Genomic DNA, 20,600 nt, shown 5'->3' with positions numbered 1-20,600 from the left:
ATGTAAAAAATGTACTTTACCTTTTTTACATGTCAATAAGGTACATACATGTATATACACAAAGACGGAAGTACCTGTGTAAAAATTAGCTTTTAACACCTTATGGATAGGCCGAGTATTTGATACAAAAGACTCTATTCAGAAAAAAAAATGAAATGTATTGATTAAAGCACAAAATTTTACAGCTTTAATTGTATTTGAGCAATATGTTATTCATTAATTTTCTCTTTTCATGTAAGCAATTTTATTAGAAGTAGAAATTGTACTTCGGGTTCGTTGCCACGATGCTCTCAGTGAGGAATATATACACATTTTACCGATAAATTAATTTGGAAAACCTACTACATATATGTAATAGTCTTTCGATATATAAATATATTCACAACTTATAGTGTTATCAGTGATTTACCATTATTTCTATGACCATTCACACATAAGCTTTTTCTATGTTCCTGCAGCTATAATCGTCTCTTTTTTTTCTTTTTAACATCGGGCTCGATGCTATATGATGTTCTAGAAGCTTCCGTCAATATTGAGATCGGTGAATGGCAAAAAAAATTTGCACATTTCCCTTTTTAATTGGTTATCACAACTTATTTCTTTTATGGCATTCAGATCAAGTATTGATTGAATAATTCAGTGATGACGTTTTATGAAATATATAATCGATTGCTTGTTGTCAGTTTCATTGAAAATTGTTAGAAACTTAGATCCGCCAACCGGAAACGCCACCGTACTCACGTTTTTGCTATTTCCTGGCTGTTTATAGAAAATAAAAGTAGACTTTTAATTTAATGTACGATACTTACAATGCGAGTGAAATTTAAATATAGTTTACGGACATCATATTGTATCTAGTGTATTCTTAGAGGAGTAAGTAAAAACTCTGGTGCATCCGTTTCGGAGTTTATGTGCAAAATTTATTAATTTATAAGTATAGATTGTTTTGATAGACAAAGTTTAGATTTTCCAGCTTTTTGTAATTCTATATAAAAATATCCAAAAATATCTGGACAGTTTTCCTTTTGAGTGTTTTTAATCCATATCAGTGAGCTTTGTTCAATTTCTGAGACAGTCAGTGGACCTGTAACTTTGTTGTTTTTTTTAACAGTTTTGTTTAAATCTTAGGACATAAGAGGTAACATTCAACAATTTTTTGTAATTGTTAAACTTTGAAATGTTAATTTCCGAAATTCTTTGTTCACTGACGCCAGGCTTTACATTTCTCTTTTCTTGTGAATTCCTCCTGGTATCCACATTCCTCAGATGTTTGCAAGAATATAACTTTCATTTTTGTCATATATGGGCCACTTGTTTGTGTCAGTAATCCAAGTTGGTCCTTTTGACCACAATTCGTTCTTCCTAAATTTGTCAAAATCAGTACCACGAGAAAAAATATCAGCAGGATTTGAGGTTGTTGGACAGTACCTCCATTTGTACTGATCAGTTAACTTCTTGATTTCTTGTATTCTGTTCCTCACAAATGTACCCAAAGTTTTTGTTGTTTCCAAGCAGCTCAAGACAATTTGACTGTCTGTCCATAAGACTGCTTCTAAAAACTGGATGTTTTTCTTGATGAATTCTACTAATCTAGGTCCAAGTAATGCTCCCATTAATTTCAGTTTAGGTATTGTAAGTTTTTTTAATGGGGCAACTCTGTTTTTGGCCATAATTAGTGAAATTTGGTCTCCTGAAACAATGTATGCGCATGCTCTGTAGGCCTTGATGCTCGCATCACTGAATATGTGTACAATCGTGTCTGTTAGGTTTTCATGGATACACATACGAGGTATTTCCAAGGAGGTAGCGTTTTCTGTGTTCTGTGCAATTGCAATCTACTTGTCAGCTAATTCCTGTGGCAGTTTTTGATCCCAGTCTATTTTTTTTTCCACAATTCTTTTCCCTGACTGTTATTGGGCTAATATATCCTAAAGGATAATATATTTTTGAAGATTGTTTCAGCACTTCTAACTTTTTTATACTGTCTTTCTTTGTGTTGGCTATCTCTTGTTTAGCAAAGGTTATAGTATCCTCTATAAAATTCCATTTCATTCCTAATACTTTGACAATACTATCTTTGTCTTACTTTCCATCCTTAGCATGTTCTTTTAGGATTTCATTGTTTGAACCCCATGATCGAAGGTTAACTCCAGCTTTCGGAAACGAAGTACGAGTGCAGTTGTAGAATGAAATTAATTCATTTTCTGTTGGAAAACTTGAAATAATGTTGTCAACATAAAGGTTTTCTGTTAACTTTTGTGTCCATGTAGATGCATTCTCCTTTAAATGCTTCATCAGAACAGCATTTAAAATGAATGGAGAACAAGTAGCTCCAAATAAGACAGATTTAAATCTCTAGTTCACTAACTGTCCATTAGGATTTATAGATTCGTCAAACAGAAGAAACTTGTAACATTTCGGTCTTCTCTTCTAATCATATGTTTAAAAATGCTTTTTCGATGTCTGTTGTCACTGCATATTTGTTGAGACGAAATCTCAGTAATATTGAAGCAATATCATTTAATTGTGGTGGGATGATCATCAAACAATCATTCAGAGATCGATGCAGCATTAGATGTTTCATGACAGCTACAGCTACAATCGTATACTATCCTTATAGGAGTTGTAACTGAATCCTTTTTACTGGGAAATGTGGTATGAAGTGAACTTTCCGATTTGTTGGAAGTTCGCTGTCTATCTTTTCTATGAATCCGCGTCCTTCCTGTTCAGCAATTATTTCCCCATATTTGATAAGCATTTTGGGTTCCATTTTGAGACGATTTATAACGCTGATTGTCCTATGGTATGCTTTATTTTTGTTTAAGAAATGAAGGGGTACAAACTTGTGTGGTGACGGTTTTTTTTTTTTTTTTTTTTTGCAAATTTTACAATTAGATTTAGATTGACAATCTGCAACACGATGCCTGCCTAAACAGTTAAAGCATAACTTGTCTCGTTTGACAATTCTCATGCGGTCATTGTTATTATTGTATTTTGTACAATCATTTGAATAATGTGACTCCTTGCAAAATGCACAGCATACCTGAGATTTCCTAGGACTGAAGTTGCGTTGAAGTTGCTCATTACTGGACTTTGAGTGCATATAAAAGGAAGCTGTTGCGCTTGGTTCTATTGCGTCAATGTGAGTTCCAGCTTTTAATATGTCCAGTTCCCTGTAAAGACTATTCCTCAAGTCACCTAGCAACCAATCAGTAGAGCCATGTTCACGTGCCAAATTTTTGCGCAATTCACTGGGTAATTTGTTTAGATAATGGGTACAAAAAGTGAACCATATGTATCCTGAGCTTGACCAAAGGATTCTAGTCCCCTGACATATATCTCCACTTGATCATGAAAATGACGCAGGCTTGTGAGATTATTCTTAGAAGCGAGTAGATCTAAATGTGCTTGCATGTAGGACTGAACTATCTTGTGTTTTTGTCCAAACCTTTCATGTAGAAGTTCAATCGCTCTGTTGTAATTTGTATATGTTAGGGCAAATCCTGCAATGGTGTTTGATGCTTCTCCTTCTACTAAAGACTTTAAATAATTAAACTTTTGTACTTCAGTTAACGTGATGTTGCTAAGAATAGCTGAATCGAATGAATCCCAGAATGACTGCCATTCTAATAGCAAGCGGCGCTTCGCGCCGCTCGTCACTGCGAGCTCTTAAAGCAACGCCTGGGCGAAGAGAAAATTCGGACTTTGCACATTGATCCAATTTACTGTTTACTTTCAGCAGTGTTTAGCTCTTTTAATCCTCTTCAGTCTATTGATATGCAAGGTATGTCGTATTTTGTCGCTAATTAATTTTGTGTATTAGTGCTTGGTAAGTCTCGGGCGGTATGCTTTTCCGGACGACCTTAAGTACAGAGCATTTCCGAAAGTGTATTACGTCATTACGTCAATGACGGCAAAGAATAGAAATCCACGAATTGATCGATCCCCTTCCGAAGTGACGTCCATTTTGCCAATGCTAAATCCCCGTAGACTTCAAATTTGCCGCCGTGTCAATACACCGGTTGAACTCGAGGGATCAAATAAATGCAGGAAGTTTGGGTAAAAAAATGATCTATCGATCGAACCTAGGTTAAAGGCCAAGGTTTTTATACATTTTGAGATATGTTGCAAAAAGTGGTGATAAACGCTTGGTGGCACAGAGTATAGATGTCGCTTTGACATTTTTCGGTAAGATCTAAAAAAAAAACTTATATTTTATCAGTATATGGGTATGGGAGTACAGATTAACTGGATGATCCCCGAGTGACTTCGCCCAAAAATGCACGTCTTCCTCCCATATTTGCCTTAATTACCCCCTCTTTTAAAAAAATGTAGATCCACCCCTGATGTTAAAGCGACTTCTTAAGGTACGGTACCTTGCAACGGTACATGTTCTCGTTATTGCCTGACGCCACGAGCGTCAGGCAGTATAAGGATCAATTGGTCGGAAACTAAGCGAGCATACTTAAAATGAGCTAGATTTTGTGCAAGCTGTTTTACATCGGAATTTGTTACCTGCAATTTAACAACCCTAACAAAAAATTACTAAAGTTAACTATAGTTTACTATAATTAACTATAGTTAACTATAGTGATGATTTTGACACTATAAAAACTTTGATTTACTGTAGTGATAACTTTGACACTTTGATTCACTATAGTGATAACTTTGATTTACTATGGTGTAAACTTTGAAAACTTTGATTTGCTATAGTGATAACTATGAGACTATAGTGATCACTTTGAAAACTTTGATTAACTAAAGTGATCACTATGACACTATAGTGATCACTTTGAAAACTTTGATTTACTTTAGTGATAACTTTGACGCTTTGTTTTACTATAGTTAACTATAGTAAACTATAGTTAACTATAGTATTTTTTTGTGAGGAAATACAGTTTGCAATTGCCCGATTATCCCATTAGTGGATTAGTCCAATCATAAACAACTCCCTCCACCTGGTTAATGGGACATCCCTTCTTGATTCAGTCTATTTTCCTCTTCTCATTCAATATTACACAACAAGAAACATATTGACACAAGCGTAAAAAATCGGCTGCAAACCAATTGTTAATTTTTATGCGACACAATATGAAATATGAAAGAGTTTCCTTTTAATACAGCGACAAGCGTGTAGGCCAGTACCCGGATATAGAAATGGGTTTCACTCACGTAAGGTTCTAAGTAAAGAATTGGCAAAATGAGGAAGACATCATGATCTGTACTGGTTTTCATTCATAAAAGACACGTTATTATAGAAGGAATGAGAAAGGTTCTGAAATCGATTAAAAAGTAAAACTGTAAATAAAGATTTATCTTCAACTTATTCATAATATGTGGTTAGACCATCATCCCAAGTGAGTTTGGGGGGGGGGGGGGGAGGGAGGTTAATCAGTTACTGTATCTTGTTTTGCTCTAGCTATAAACTGTACAGGCCACATACTTTGCGTCCTAGAGCACCATTGAAGCATTTTTGTCTCAAACACTTCAAGACAACTCTGTTCACAATTAATTTCGTCGTCAAAAACGACGGAGAACAGACCAGTCTATAAAAAAGGCCGTCTCATCAATCTATCACTGACCAGAGAGGGTGCATGAAGAAGCACGCCTTCTGTAAGAGAGTATTAAGAATCTCTTTAGAACGACTCGTCAAACTATTTTTCCCAGAATTCCAATCACGCAAGCGCACCAGCAGTTTCATCCCAACGCAACAAATCAGCCCGTGGGCTAACTAATAATAAAGGACCAAACAGTGACATGTCTTATATTCGTTAATCTGTAATATTTGGTTATGGCATTTGAGAAAGTCAATTGTACATCTTGTGAAGTGAAGTATCGCAAATATGTCGCTCCTTGATGACGGGGACATATAGCACTTCTCTTGCTTATACGTTCGATAGATATTGATTGATTTAGTCAGGCAAGCTTTTTGAAAAGCTATTACTTGTACATATGTACATGTAATAGCTTTTCAAAAAGCTTGCCTGACTGCATGACATATGTACATATTGTAGCTGACTAAAGAGTAAAACGTGCGTATTTTTGCCGGTGACATTATGTGCCCACCCTCACTGCACATATTGTCGGATTTGTCATTTTGTAGTTCTGTGAATGCAATTGGTTTGTAAATCACATAGACATGTCTCGTATGCTATTTCATGCAGCTCGATTGTGACGATACATGTTGTCGTCCGACATATATTGTCGACGGCGACAATATGTACCTCCCTTAACTGCACATATGTCGTCTGTTCGTGAATATTGTCGAAGGCTGTAATTTTACTGGCGACAAGATTTGTGTACCCTTATTGCAAATATTGAGATAATGATAATGAAAGTTAAGAAGTCTAGAATGTAGACAAATTATACATACATGTACAGATATCTTTTGAATCCTTAAAATTAAATAACTCAAAAAATATACTGATATCCAATGCATTAAAAGTTTTAACAAATTTCAAATAAAGTCTATAAAAGCAGGTTTAATGAGATTTTACACAAAAGGCTCATGGGCCAAAACGGTCAACTGTGACACTTTACCCTGCTGTTCTGCATTATAAGATTTTTTTCCAAATACACAATGTCATGTATTGGTATTTTAAATTTTGATTGCATTTTGTGACCCAACTTAAACATAGGGGTAGTGATTTGAACAAAAATGAATCTACTCTACCAGAGAATGTTTCCACCTAGATTCAGCATGGCTTTGCTGTTCTTAAGAAGAGGCGTTAAAGCATATTTGCCTCTATATTTCAATGTAAAAACTTTCATCGCCTTTTGTGGTCCCACCCTTATCCATGGGGCCATGATCCGAACAATTTACAATCCATACTACCTCATTATATTTTCAGATGAATTTCAACTTTTCAGCTTAAGCAGTTATATTCAGAAGAAGATTTTAAATGATTTTTCCTATATATTTCAACATAAAATGTTGGCCCCATCCTACCCACGGGGACTACGATCTGAACAATTTGGAATTAACAATACTTCAGGTAGCTTTCACCTAAATGTAATCTTTTCTGGTCTAGTTGTTCTTGAGAAGATTTTTTTCTATATAATTATTTCAATATTAAACTTTGATTCCCTGTTGTGACCCAACCTAACCTCTGGGACCATGATCTGAACAATTTAGAGTCTACACTACTTCAGGAAGCTTTCTTCTACATTTCATCTTTTCTGGTCCAGTGGTTTTTGAGAAGATTTTTAAATTACCCTACCCTATTTTTTTATTACTGTTCACAAGTATATAAAGTAACACACACACACACATACAGATATATATATATATATATATATATATATATATATATATATATATATATATATATATATATATATATAGATAGATAGATAGATAGATAGATAGATAGATAGATATAGATATAATGGTGTGTGTATGTGTACTTACAAATGTAAATTAATAAAGCGCATGTTTTCTTCTTTCTTGTGATTTTTTCGTCCCTTTGACAGTTCAATTGAATATGTAGCAAAATTACTGAAGCTTTTCTACTCAAAACAGATAAAAAATTTTGTGCTCTCTGGACGTGGCTTCACCTGAATAAATACTATCAAACACTTTTTATTGTTCACAGCACCATTGTTGGGCGGTTGAGACTGTATTAGGCTGAGATGATTACATGTAAAATAACAATAATTATTCTTTGTTGTTTTTTGATAATTTTTTTTATTAAATCCTATTGTTCATTTTAAAAATTTTTTCAGCACCGTTGCTGTGCAGTGGACGCTGTATTTGGTACAACAAACGACTTTGATAATACTCCGTGGTGTACAACATCAGGCTCCTGTCAACAGACCAATTCTCAGATTCCAAAGACATGCTGTAAATACTCCACGACATCTGACTTCAGCTCAGCTAGAAGTGGTTGTCACTCCTCTGTTAGTAGCACCTCTTATTATGAAACGGTACGGTTTCATGAATTTCATGAAAATTCTTTTGTGTGTGTGTGAGAGGGGGGGGGGGGGGGTTGTCAAGTAGAAGACACATTATATAGAATTAGAATAGAAATTTTTTTAGCATAAGAACACTGAATTTGAGGTAGAAATTCGCCTGATGTATATGTTACAGTAAATATGTGAAATCAGGAATTTCATATATTTCCTAAACTGTTCAGTAAAAGCATGTATTTAATGGCTGGTTTAGGAAATACATGTAATTACTGAATAGACAAAATAGATTAAATTGTTTAATTTGTAAATAAGGTGCTTACCGGTTTCAAATTCGCTGGTAATAAATGCATAGTAACATGGTGTGAGTACCTCATAAAACATGTGAAGAAAAGTCAGTAAGTAATTTTAGTTTTTTAAATAAAAATATATTTATGAAATTAACTTTTTTATTTATTTGATGACAATTTTACACAGTTAAAGTATGTTGTGGTACAGACAACCGGTTCCAGAAAATCCAGGGCATTCGTGTCACCTTGACACATCTAATTCATGATTCTATCTGTAGGTTTAAAAAAATATTCACAAATAACGTATTTTATTTTAATTAATAAATAAAATAAAATTCAAAATGTTTTCTCGCCTCTTCTTGACATGTATTATTTTACAGTCATTACCAAAAAAAAAACTTCTGAAGTATCTAATTCGCAATAAAACAATTTTTTTAAACATGATTTTCTCTGAAAAATACAAAATGAAAAAATTCAGTTAAATAACTCAGAACTATTCAAAGCTAAAACAATATATTAAAGGTGATGTCTTAAACATTCATAAAAAATTTGGTGTAGCATTCCTCCTTAATGTATTTTTTAGCAAATAATTAAGTTAGTACAACAAATGTTTGAACTCTACTCATTGGGTTTAACTTTAAGTTGGTATGGTAAATATTGAATAAACTGTGCGTCTGTATCACAGTCAGTAAATACGTGAAAAAGTATTGAAAATTTCAGGAAATACATGTATTTCCTAACTAAAAACAGTAAATACACGTATTTCCTAAGCAGAATAAGAATTTCATGTATTTCCTAAAATTCAGGAAATACATGAAATTCCTGATTACACATATTTACTGTAACATATACCTTTTATAGGTTTTTGAAATGTATTCTTGTGTGTATCTCTTTCTGTGCATTATTTCAATGATTTCATAGTAATAATCATCCCACTGATGCATATATTCCTAGAATTAAATTTGTTATATTATCTTATGTTATCTTTGATATCTTAAGAGCTCATTTCTTTGATTCTTTTTAGGTCACCCGAGTCACTCAGGTGACCTAATGCTATCTATTTTCATCCGTACGTGCGATGTGCGTCGTCCGTTAACATTTGAACATTTTCAGCTTCTTCTCTGAAACCTTTGAACCAATTTCAACCAATTTTGGCATATAGCATCTATGGGTGAAGGGGAAAAAGAATCGTGAACTTCATGGTCCCTGTCCCCCTGGGGCCTGAGGGGTTGGGCCAAAGCCACTAAAATTAATGCAATCTTTGAAAGTCTTCTTCTTTACTCCTGGATATCAAGCAGTCAAACTATTGGCATGATTGTAATAAGCATTGAACCCTCTACCAAAAATGTGAAATTCATGGCCCCGGGTCAGGGGTTATGGTGCTAGGTTTGGGATCTGTTGAATATATAGTGAAAATGCATTATTTCTTAAAAATCTTCTCCTCTGCTCCTGGGTATTATGCAAACAAACTAAATGCATATTTATGATGAGAAAGGTTGCCTCTTCCAAAATTGTGAATTTCATGGCCCCTGGGTCAGGGGTTCTGGTGTAAGGGCGGGGTTCTAGATCTTCTTTTTCCCCCTGTGTATAAAGAAGATAAACTAGGTGCATGGTTATGATTATCAAGGGTGCCTCTTCCAAAATTGTGAAATTTGTGGCCCCAGGGTGAGGGATTCTGTAGGAGGTTGGGGGCTTTATTGATTGTATAGTGAAAATGCATTATTTCTTTGAAAATCTTCTCCGAAGCTCCTGACCATTAAGCCGATATACTAAGTACAATGTTATGATGAAAAAAGTCGCCTTTTCCAAAATTGTCATATCCTCCTTAAAAATAAAATGTGTGAAATACATTTTATTCCTGTGTGTTTGTTATACATAAAAATACATTGAAGAAGACAAAAATAATTTTTTAAAATACAATCCTTTTGACACTTTTCACATTTTTTATAACACCATTTAATTTTACCTTTTTACACATACCTTTGTGTTTTATGAGTAACAGTATGTTTGAAAAAAAAGTATTTCAAATACGTACATGTACATAAAATGTAAGTGCAATAAAGAAGCGCTCACCAATTTTTTTTTTTTATCTGAGCCCCCCCCCCCTTCCTTTCTCATCAAAAGTTGAAGGATCTACATTATTGCGCTGCAGGCCGTAGACTTGGAGAAAAAAAAGTGTTAAATTGATTTTTTTTCCCCAATCACATGCAATTAAAATATTTCAAAATGAAGGAAATAAACGTTTTGTCAAGTAATGGGCTATGCCGTATTTCACGGGAAATAATATGGAAATGGTGAAAATTTCGTGGGCTCATTTAAAAATAAATCTTCTTAAGAATCACTGCGGAAGAAAAGATAAAACTTAATATGTAGAAAGTTCCGGACATATTTCAGATTCAAGTTTGCTCAACTCTGACCCATGGGGTGAAATGGGGTCACAATAGGGTATTCAAGTTTAATAAAGAAATAAATATATATTGAAAAAAAATGTATGAAAATCTTCTCAATAACAACCGAGGCCATGATTAATAATATTTAACTACAAGCATCAACAAGTTTGTTGAATTCAAGACCCCGAGAGTAGGTTAAAACTAATGAGGCCATCTTTTAAAAAAAATTTCGTTAGCCTTTCCCTGACAGACTGACTAAAACCGGCCCGACTCAAAACTTTTTTTAACCTCTAGGAAACATTTTTTTTTCATTCCGAAATTTTGTTATCCCCTTAATAAGTATTTTAACCTCATATTCATATTTTGTTTAGTACAATAAAATTTCCACCCTACTACCTTTCAATTGATTTTATCTTGAATCGGGAGGGGGCAAGTAAACATTATTCTAAAGATGGTCTGATCCTGCAAAATTTATATTTGTGCACATTTTGAAATTATTACTTATTTTTGGCTTGTTACTGAGCTAATATATTTAAAATACTAAAAATTTCCCTTACAAATTGAATTTTTATTTAGAAATCAACTTACCATAACACACACACACACACACACAAATATATATATATATATATATATATATTTATATATATATATATATATATATATATATATATATATATATAAATATATATATATATATATATAAATATATATATATATATATATAAATATATATATATATATATATATATATATATATATATATATATATATATATATATATATATATGTGTGTGTGTGTGTGTGTGTGTGTGTGTGTGTGTGTGTGTGTGTGTGTGTGTGTACAAGTTTCCAGTTCAAATTCTGAAGTGAATATGTAATAATAAAAAAACTGCAAAAAGGTTTCAAAATTATTATTATTAGAACTTCGTCTAAAAAAGAAAGATTACTACACGGCGGGTGTGACCGGATGACAGGAGATGCTTAGTCTTCCATGGCACCTCAAATTAGTATAAGTTATTATGAACAATATTTCAGCATTTTTATACCATTGTCAATTCTTATCATTTGTAACCTTGACCTTCTTGGGGATGACTTATATAGGCCCTGCCTGATGTCCAATACAGTTATATAATTTGACTTTACATAATTAAATACTGATTGAATTTAATTAAATAAAATACCACCTCTTATGTTTTCAGGCTCCGGGGCCATAAAACTTAGACGAGCTCACTTTTGATTTCAGTCTCACTTTTCCAAAAGGAACATATAGCAAAAAAGTGAGACTGAGATCAAAAGTGAGCTCATCTAAGTTTTATGGCATGAGGTCCGTGTTTGCTCTGCTCCCAATTTCTATTGCTTCAATGGACTTTTGAGCTTGGTCACTGTTCGTCTTCTTAATATTTTCTTTTCCTAAAAGACTGTCTAAAATATTTAATCAAAATAAATTATAGTTTTTTATTCTTCAGACTTTTGTCAGGGATTAAAATGATTAGATCTAAACCTCGACTGAGTTTCTTCTCTAGTATATGTAAAAAGAAAATAGGTATTTTGATTGTTATTTTACATTAATTGTCTTAATTTTGGTTTGAAAAGTTTTGATACGAAAATTAAATATAAAATAAATTCTCAAAAAGTTACTTTTTGTCTATTTTTTTCCATTTTTTTTTTCAAATATAAGCCAAAAAAAGAATTTTGATACACGAGTTTTTCTTACAAAATTACAAGATTTTAAACTGATTCTCTTCACCTTTTTTCGTTGCAATCCTGGCATCTGACATGGGTTTTATATAAATAAAACAGTATTTTAAAAATACAACACACAATAACTCATTCAAAGTTTATATGCGTAAGAAGTTCGTTGTTTTGATATTTATCAATTACAGCAAATTAAAAATACAAATAATATCAAACATTTTCTTTAATTTATTTTTTAGAAAAGAGAGATAAAAGTCACTGAAAATTACAAATAGCTCTGATGCACTAGTGCCTGCAGTAAATTTTAAAAGTACAACATAGAACACAAAAATACATGAAGTAGTCAATATCAAGTTGTAACGAAAATGTGCAATATTCATAATCCCATTACTTCATGGTTAAAATGCTTAAAATTGTTTAAATTGACTAATTTATGTCTTCTTGAATTATTTTCTATTAATGTCATAAAACTGGTTGAAGATACAAATGAATATTTAAAATTATTGGTTATACATGTAGGATATTTACTTCAAATGAGAAACACTGTAAATGATTGAAATTGAGGTCAACCAGAAACATTCAACTCATCAATTATTTCTTAATTATTCATACTTGATCATCGATAATAATTCAAACATTTTTGTTACACTCCTGACCAAGAGCACGCGAGTCTTTAAAGTAGAATTGTAAAGCATAATTTACATCAGAATGTGTTCTGTTGTTTCAGTGAAGATGTGGCGGAATTACTTGAATTTATGAAAATTTTCCAATTTGTGATTTTTTTCTTTAAAAAAAAAATAAAAGAAAAGATAAAAATACATCTGGATTGATAAATGTGATAAAGAGACAAATGTCAATATTAAAACTGTCAATAACTAAATACTAATTTATTCAAATAGATCCTTGTAGATCAAAGAATACTTTATTAGTTTGAATTCTGTAGATCACTAAATTTTCGCGACATCTTTTTTTTGCGAGACAGAAATTGACTCTTTGTTAGCGAGACAGAATATTCACGAATTGTGGTCATTGTTCTATATAATCTTTAGGAATACAAATATACGCCAGAATGAAATTTTCGCGAGCACACAATCTCGCGTAATTACGCGAAAGTAGAGTTCTTTGTTAAAAGTGATTAACAGTACTAGTCATTTCATCGTTGAACTTGAATCTTTAAAATACTTGTTGCACTTCTGACAGTAGAAATATGAATTGGAAACACAGATACATGTAGATAATGTAATTGATAGATTTATTTGGTATAATTGTTCTTTGTGTGTTTCTTTTCCAAAATAGAAAGTAAACAATCGTATACTGATAAAAGTGTTTCCATATTGAGGAGCAAAATATCGAATGTTGAACTCCTGACATAAATAGATATACACAAGTACTTAACTCTCATTAATGCTGCTTGTGATTTATATGACATTTTTAATTTTTAAATGGTTGATCAGTGTCTGTTTAACACTTCTCTTTTGACTTAATTGTAACACGGATTTTTAAATTCAAGTTTTGGAAACATAACATTTCTTCTGACATGGTAAAACACTTTTTTGTTCAGCATCAGTCATGACCATAACTTGGTCAAACAAAAGTTACTACAGTTTCAATAGTATACAGATTGAATTTTATCATGAACTTTTTTATTTCCAACATAAACTATTACTATTTATTTCAAAGACCTTCGAAAAATGTAATTTTTAAAATGTCACTAAAAAGCGTTGCACTCCGGACATTTTTAACGTTTTCTTTAGGCATAACTGCGATTTAGATATCAAAGAGATATTTGGCAGGTATTTATTCAACATCAAACGACATATGCTGAGTCATAGATATTTATTCATATTGCTTGTATTTATCGTGCAGGTCATGAATATGTATCCAGTCATTTTTTTAACTTGCCCCAAGAGTAAATTCTTTTATGATTATAAGGACAGATGGAAGCTTTATTTTGAGATAAAAAGAGTGCTTGGCACTCATTGAAAAATTCGTTTTTAGTAACAGTTAACGCATTACCCTAGGTCAAGTAATGAGCGTTAACCGTGGTGATGGTCAGTTTTAAGCAATCACACGTGTATCGCAGCGCTCCTAATTCATTTCAAATACCTTTCAACACCGAGCATCAAAATACAAAACTGTAAACAAATAGAGTTTATTTGAAGTGTTTAATTATTATCATTTTAGATCGATCACTGTTCGTTATCCTACCTTTTACATTTTCATTTGTTTTGTTTTCTAATGACCGTCTTACCATTCCCATGTCCTGAAAAGGGAGAGGGCGTCCTGAAAAATTCTCAATTATATATATATATATACAGTGTATATATATATATATATATATATATATATATATATATATATATATATATATAGAGAGAGATATAGATATAGATATATACATATGTATAAGAAGAGCCAACATGGCTGAAAGCACTACCAGTAAAGAATAATTTGGACTGTAGCATTCTGTTTTTATGTTGTTTATCCTTACACTGTAAAAAATGTGCTTAGGAAATAAACACTTCCATTACGTGTTTAGATCTAAACGTGTTTGATACTGTGTTTAAAAACAAAACACTTATGTCTAAATGTATTTAAAATCTATACGCGTTTAGATATTGAACATGTTTTTTGTTTTAAATTCGGTCAAGTGCAGAGTTATCTTCCCGGAAATGATACATATTTGAACGTTAATAAGCGCGGTTGTCGAAACAAAGAAAATCACAACAAAACAGTAAACGATGTTTTTAAGAAAGCTGATGATAATTTGAGTGCCAACCACCGCAGAAATCGTGAAAAAACATGTGAAAGGCTCATTGTTATTGCAATAGGGTATGTATGCTTTTGTTTATATATATAAAAAAAAACAATATGAGCAAAGTAAATAACATTGCACTTCATATCAAGGATGTCTTTCGGTGTCATATCATGTATTCATTAATGAGAGTAAATATTGAATCTATAGTTGCAATAATATTTATTTAAACATTTTTTTTATATGCTTAGTAATTAATGTAAAACTTTAGCATGTTCAGTGAGCAGCACGTCATACTGTTACTTATGCAACGTACGTCCTTTCTTACAGGTTAACTTAATTGGACAGCCGAGAGAAAGAACAAAATTCATTTCTGGTAATGAATGTGAATTATACTGCCGTAGAAAATACCTTCAAGATTATCCAGATAACCTGCTGCTTTGTTTACATCACGGCGGATTTGAAATAGTGATCCGTATTGCATCACACTGCAAGAAGCACACCATAGCTGGAGTCTTTTACATATATATTTACTTTGTATTGTGCTACTGGTACAAAATGCAGACAATTCAACAACTTGGATGTTACTAACTCTTTAGACGCCAGATAGTTTTATATGTCAAAACTTCTAAAAGACTTTGTGACAAACAATGGAAACCATTCACAAGTAAAAGGAATTCCACCGAACAATGATTCCGTGACTGCGTGAGAACACTTTACTGTGTGTTAGGCCTTTTTTATCATTTTAATATGATATTTAGAAGTAAATAAAACTTGAAACTGACACACCTGTTATATTTTTGGTTTTTCTTGCAGATCCCTGTTTAAAACATTGAAGTGTTTAGCTTCTAAACGCGAATCTAAGTGTTTAGAATTGTGTTTAAACTCTAAACTTGTATGTATTTAGGTTTAAAACACTTTCCATTACGCGTATTGAAATTCAACATGTTTAAAATTTAAACGCATTAAAAAAAGTGTGACAAGAATGTGTTTAGAAATGTGTCTATCATCTAAACACATTTTTTACAGTGTACTTACAGGTTTTATTTCATACATTTTAAATATGTTTTGAACAGGGATGCTTTCGTTACGTCTTTGAAGAATTAGAAAAATTGAGGACAAGAAGAAGAAATAAAATAAATGTTGTTCTTGGTCTAGGGGGGGCAGCATTAGTTATAATGGTATGTATAAACTCTAATAAACTCGACCATTGCTCTGACGTCATAAATGTTTCTCTATGACATTTAATACTGTTCGTTATCTTTGCATTTTAAATACAAAATATTTGAACTTTAATAGATAAACAATTTTTTTAAATGTAACATCTTAGCATATTTTTTTTCAGATCTTTACAATCTGTTATAACGTGCGTTTATTAAGGAAAAGGAACGAAGATACATGTAATAAGGCTTGACATTAAAAGAGTGGAATATATCAGTAGACATGCATATAACATTCTTTTCAGTTTAAATGATCGTATTGTTGTCAGTTGCTGACTTACATATTCTATACAATATTATCAGTGTGCTAATAATTGACGTATCCAGTTGCATTGTACATGTAAGGTTACTTGTATTTTATTTAAAGAAGTAAGAATGTATCGTGCAATGCATTCCTGATGCTTAATCGTTTTTAATTTGTGTTTTGTTAGCAACTTAATTCAATATATATATTTAAGGAAAAACCTTTTTAAAATGTGTACAGTACTTTGCTTTTATATATTATAAGCTTACCTGAGCCGAATACTCAAGTAAGCTTTTTTGATCACATTTTGCCGCCGTTCGTCTGTAAACTTTTCACATTTTTGTCTTCTTCTCAAGAACATCTAGACCAATTTCAACAAAGGAACGTCTCCAAAAATTCATTGAAGCTTCAAGTTCTAAATTTCCCTTCATCAGGTACAATGAACGTATTTCAAATTGAATATCTATGTTAAATAAATGTTATTACTCTTTGAAAGAATTTAGCATCTCTTCCTTCTCCAACCCTGATTTATGCTAATATCAAGCAATTCGGAAGAGCTGTTGTCAAAAATTCATGGCAGATGCTTAACAAATATACACTGTCAAACGCAACGTAAGAGGTACTCAAGCTGTAGTAATAAATAAACATGTATTCTACGCTGACATAAACCATAAAAAAAGTGTGATTCAACAAATTTTGTTGAAAGATTAACCAACTGAAAACTGACTATGTGAATTCATCATTCACTTCTCATCTTGAATTTAATCGGGTTATTGTTAAATGAAAATGATCTTACCTTTCATATATACGAATTCCGAAAATAAATAGTTTATAATACATATAAACATTACTGCTAATGTGAACTGTATTTACTGAATTCCTTAAGCCGTTCATAGCAACGGACAATAAGACATTTTCCGGAACATTCTTGAATGAAGCAATTTTGATTAATCTTGTTTTAAAAAAAATTCTAAAGATTCTATACATTTCTGTCTATTTGCAACACTGACAAATTAAGAAATTGTCGAACTCTCTGACTCTTTCCTGAAACAGTAGTGTACTTCTGATATCTGAATTTGACTTTTTTGCGGAGCAGGTAGAGAATCGTACCACACACATAATGAAAGTTGAAAGCGTCAACAATCTTATTTTCAGATAAATGGTAAAATCTTGCCCATGAAGAAAAAATTTGTCAACCATGCAACAACATTTCGAGTATCATCACCTTTATTTTTTTCAGCTTGTAATTGAGGTAGTCATTTTTGAACAAAAAAATGCTGTCCTACCTGTCCTAGCTTTATTTTCAAAGTCTTTGTAGTAAGACTTAAATCTGTCCTCTTCCAAGCCCTCTTGTTTACTTGGGTGACGCAGAAGGTTGTACCACAGAAATCTGTGTTAATTAGATTGATCCTCATCTTTGCGTAATTTTATCTTCAAACCACGACTAGAAACCTGGCCCATTGCACGTCGGGCGCCTCATAGAATTGACCAAGGTTCTTCTGTTTGAAATAGGCTCTGTTCTTATAAATCGTGGACTCCCTTGTCCTAGTAATTAAGGCGTTGATTATAGTGCCCGCTTATTCCTGTAAGTACTCACGAGGATATAAAACTTGTCTTATTTGTGTTAGAGTTAAATGAAATTTCAAAGTGCAAATCTCGTTGAATGAAAACCTCTAGGGAAAAATACGGCGTTATTTCAACCAACTGCTGCAAATGTTTTATTGGTGTTTCAGGCCTTTGAGTCACTGGCTTCTCTATAAATCACCGCTTATTACGAAAATTGCTTTTTGCCCATTCCTGTTGATAACTGTTCGTTATCTCCATATATTTCATTTTCGCCCATATAATTTGTATGGTGTTGACCAGATTGACCCAAATTAACTAGAAGTTTATATTTGTTCCTTTATTTTTCAAACCGATTGAATTTACTCTACCAAGGGTTAACTTCCTTCAAGTCCATAACACATCACAGGTTATGGAGAATGGTCCTGTTACCCAACCTGTATAAATGCAACCAGAAAGAGACACAAAGCAGCTGACCACTCTTCATTAAATAAACAACCCATTTTTTTACAATTACAAAAGATACAAAATGCACAATATATTTAACATTATAATAAACATAACTATTAGACTATAATATATTTTAACCGATAAATACACTGTATATTGAGCTTTTTGTAAATTTTACCCTTTTTACAAATATCGCAAAAATATCTAACATGTACCTGTATCAATGCAACCAGAAAGAGATACATGTACAATCATCTGACCACTGGTCTACTGTCCCTATCTTCTGAGCCACATTTATATCTTCGTACCTGTCCTGCATATTTTATTATTTCTTTAAAAGTTAAATTTGAATTTAAATTAACATTTTTTCGTCCTCAAACACTCTTTACTCTTTAATTGCATTCTAAAATGTTGAACCTTTTGCATAATCTGTAACTTTTTATTCCTTGTAGATAATTCATCTAAACATATGACCTCTGGTCACTCGCATCAAACGTTTTGATTGGTTACACCCTCATTCTTGACCAAACCAGTATATATCTTATAAATAAGTTCTTAATCTACAAACAAATAGTAAATCACATGAAGATTCACCAGCGGTGAAAAGTTCATCCAGCACTCATGTCCATCATCTGTGTTTTTTTTTTTCTATTTCTATCCTTTGCAATTAAGTAAATATCGATGCATTTACTACGCTTTCCCCCGAGATTTATAAATTCCATAACTTTCTAATTTCATGCAAATTTTGTTATGATATAAACAATGAGATATTAAACAGGCGTGGCAGACTCTGTGGGGTCTTTTATTTCGAGTTCACTCGGATAGATGTATATCGAGTCGACATAGCAATGGAAGTTATAAAACGTTGTTGATATATCTATATTATATACTTAGAATAACATTTTTTTAAATGATTTACGGGAGCGCCGACCGCAATTTTAGCTAAAACCAAATGAAAATAAAAGTCCTTGTTGTTGATTTTATTTCTAAATTTCCCGCCGATCGTCAATGCAAGTGCACTAAGAAAATAAAATAATGTGCAAATAAGTCGGCAATTCTGATTGGCTGCTTTATTAAAAGCCATTATTCTCATCTAATCAATTCACGTTTGTTATCAACTGTTTCGGAAGTGTATAAAACGTGCAAACATGGTTGCAGAAATGTCAAATTTTACAAAAGTTGAGGATATTTTGTCCTTATACACGATAGTTTTTCCAAGTCAACCATAGCTATAAACAGGAAAAATCAATTAAAGTATGTCCGATGACAAAGTTAAGTTGGAGTTAAAAAGAAATTAAAGAAATGATCATCATGATTTTACTAGAGGATATGCAGTATGTTGACGGGACTGTCACTTCCGCTGTGGTTACCGAATACAGTAGTTCTCGTTTACAATTTTGATACCTTTGATGAACATGATAAAAGAATGGAAATCGAAAATAGACGTTCGAATTTTGTGAAGAATAAAATTTGACATATCTAACTTGCATGTATATCCTAGAAACGTTTTCAAACTTGTAATATTTTAAAAGATGATGTGCAGCAATGTACAGACTGGAAACTCATAAGTATTTTGTTGTGTGTAAAATAGTTTTTGAATAGATATAAACAGACACTGCAAACGAAACAGTATTAAATATATTACTTAATACTTTAAAGCTTTCAGAAGTTTGTTAACATGCAGAAACATATGCTGTATTGTGAAATACAGGTCTAAATCATGATTCTGGATTTTATGTTATATTGAGATTCCATTTTTGATTTGTTGGTTTATGTTTTTTTCAGTACTTTTAGTATGGTGAGGTTCTCATTATAAACTTTTTTTTCTTTGGTCATCTTGTTGTTGTCATGATAAATATTTTGATAAGAAATTCTTTAGAATTCCCCCACAATTTCCCGTAAATCGTTTAATAAAAAAATGTTGGCCTTAGTAGTGTATTAGCCCTGGTACATGTGTTTTGGACTTGTTGAGAAAAAAATGCATATCAAAGTTAAGATTATCTTCACACCTTTTAGCTATTGAAACTGGGAGATATAATAAAACTAACAAAGCCCAGAGGAAATGTTTTTCGTGTCATACTT

At 32.2% G+C, this 20,600-nt stretch overlaps 1 protein-coding gene across 1 annotated transcript in view; it reads left to right on the top strand.

The window, feature by feature from the left end:
- LOC133179446 (uncharacterized) overlaps nt 1–16,716 on the top strand; it is a 31,254-nt gene extending 14,538 nt beyond the window's left edge. Inside the window, exons 6-8 of the mRNA XM_061314201.1 lie at nt 7,726–7,926; nt 16,118–16,222; nt 16,387–16,716. Coding sequence (XP_061170185.1) covers nt 7,726–7,926; nt 16,118–16,222; nt 16,387–16,455 — 375 coding nt within the window. The 3' untranslated portion in view covers nt 16,456–16,716. The remainder of the gene's footprint in view (nt 1–7,725; nt 7,927–16,117; nt 16,223–16,386) is intronic.
- The last annotated feature ends 3,884 nt before the right edge of the window (nt 16,717–20,600 follow it).

Source organism: Saccostrea echinata, unplaced genomic scaffold, assembly GCF_033153115.1.
Source record: "Saccostrea echinata isolate AGI-Se365-2 ecotype Australia unplaced genomic scaffold, CSIRO_AGI_Sech_v1 ptg000004l, whole genome shotgun sequence".
Lineage (NCBI taxonomy): Eukaryota > Metazoa > Mollusca > Bivalvia > Ostreida > Ostreidae > Saccostrea > Saccostrea echinata.
Note: the sequence above shows the minus strand (reverse complement) of the source record. Positions and strands in the feature narration are given on the sequence as shown.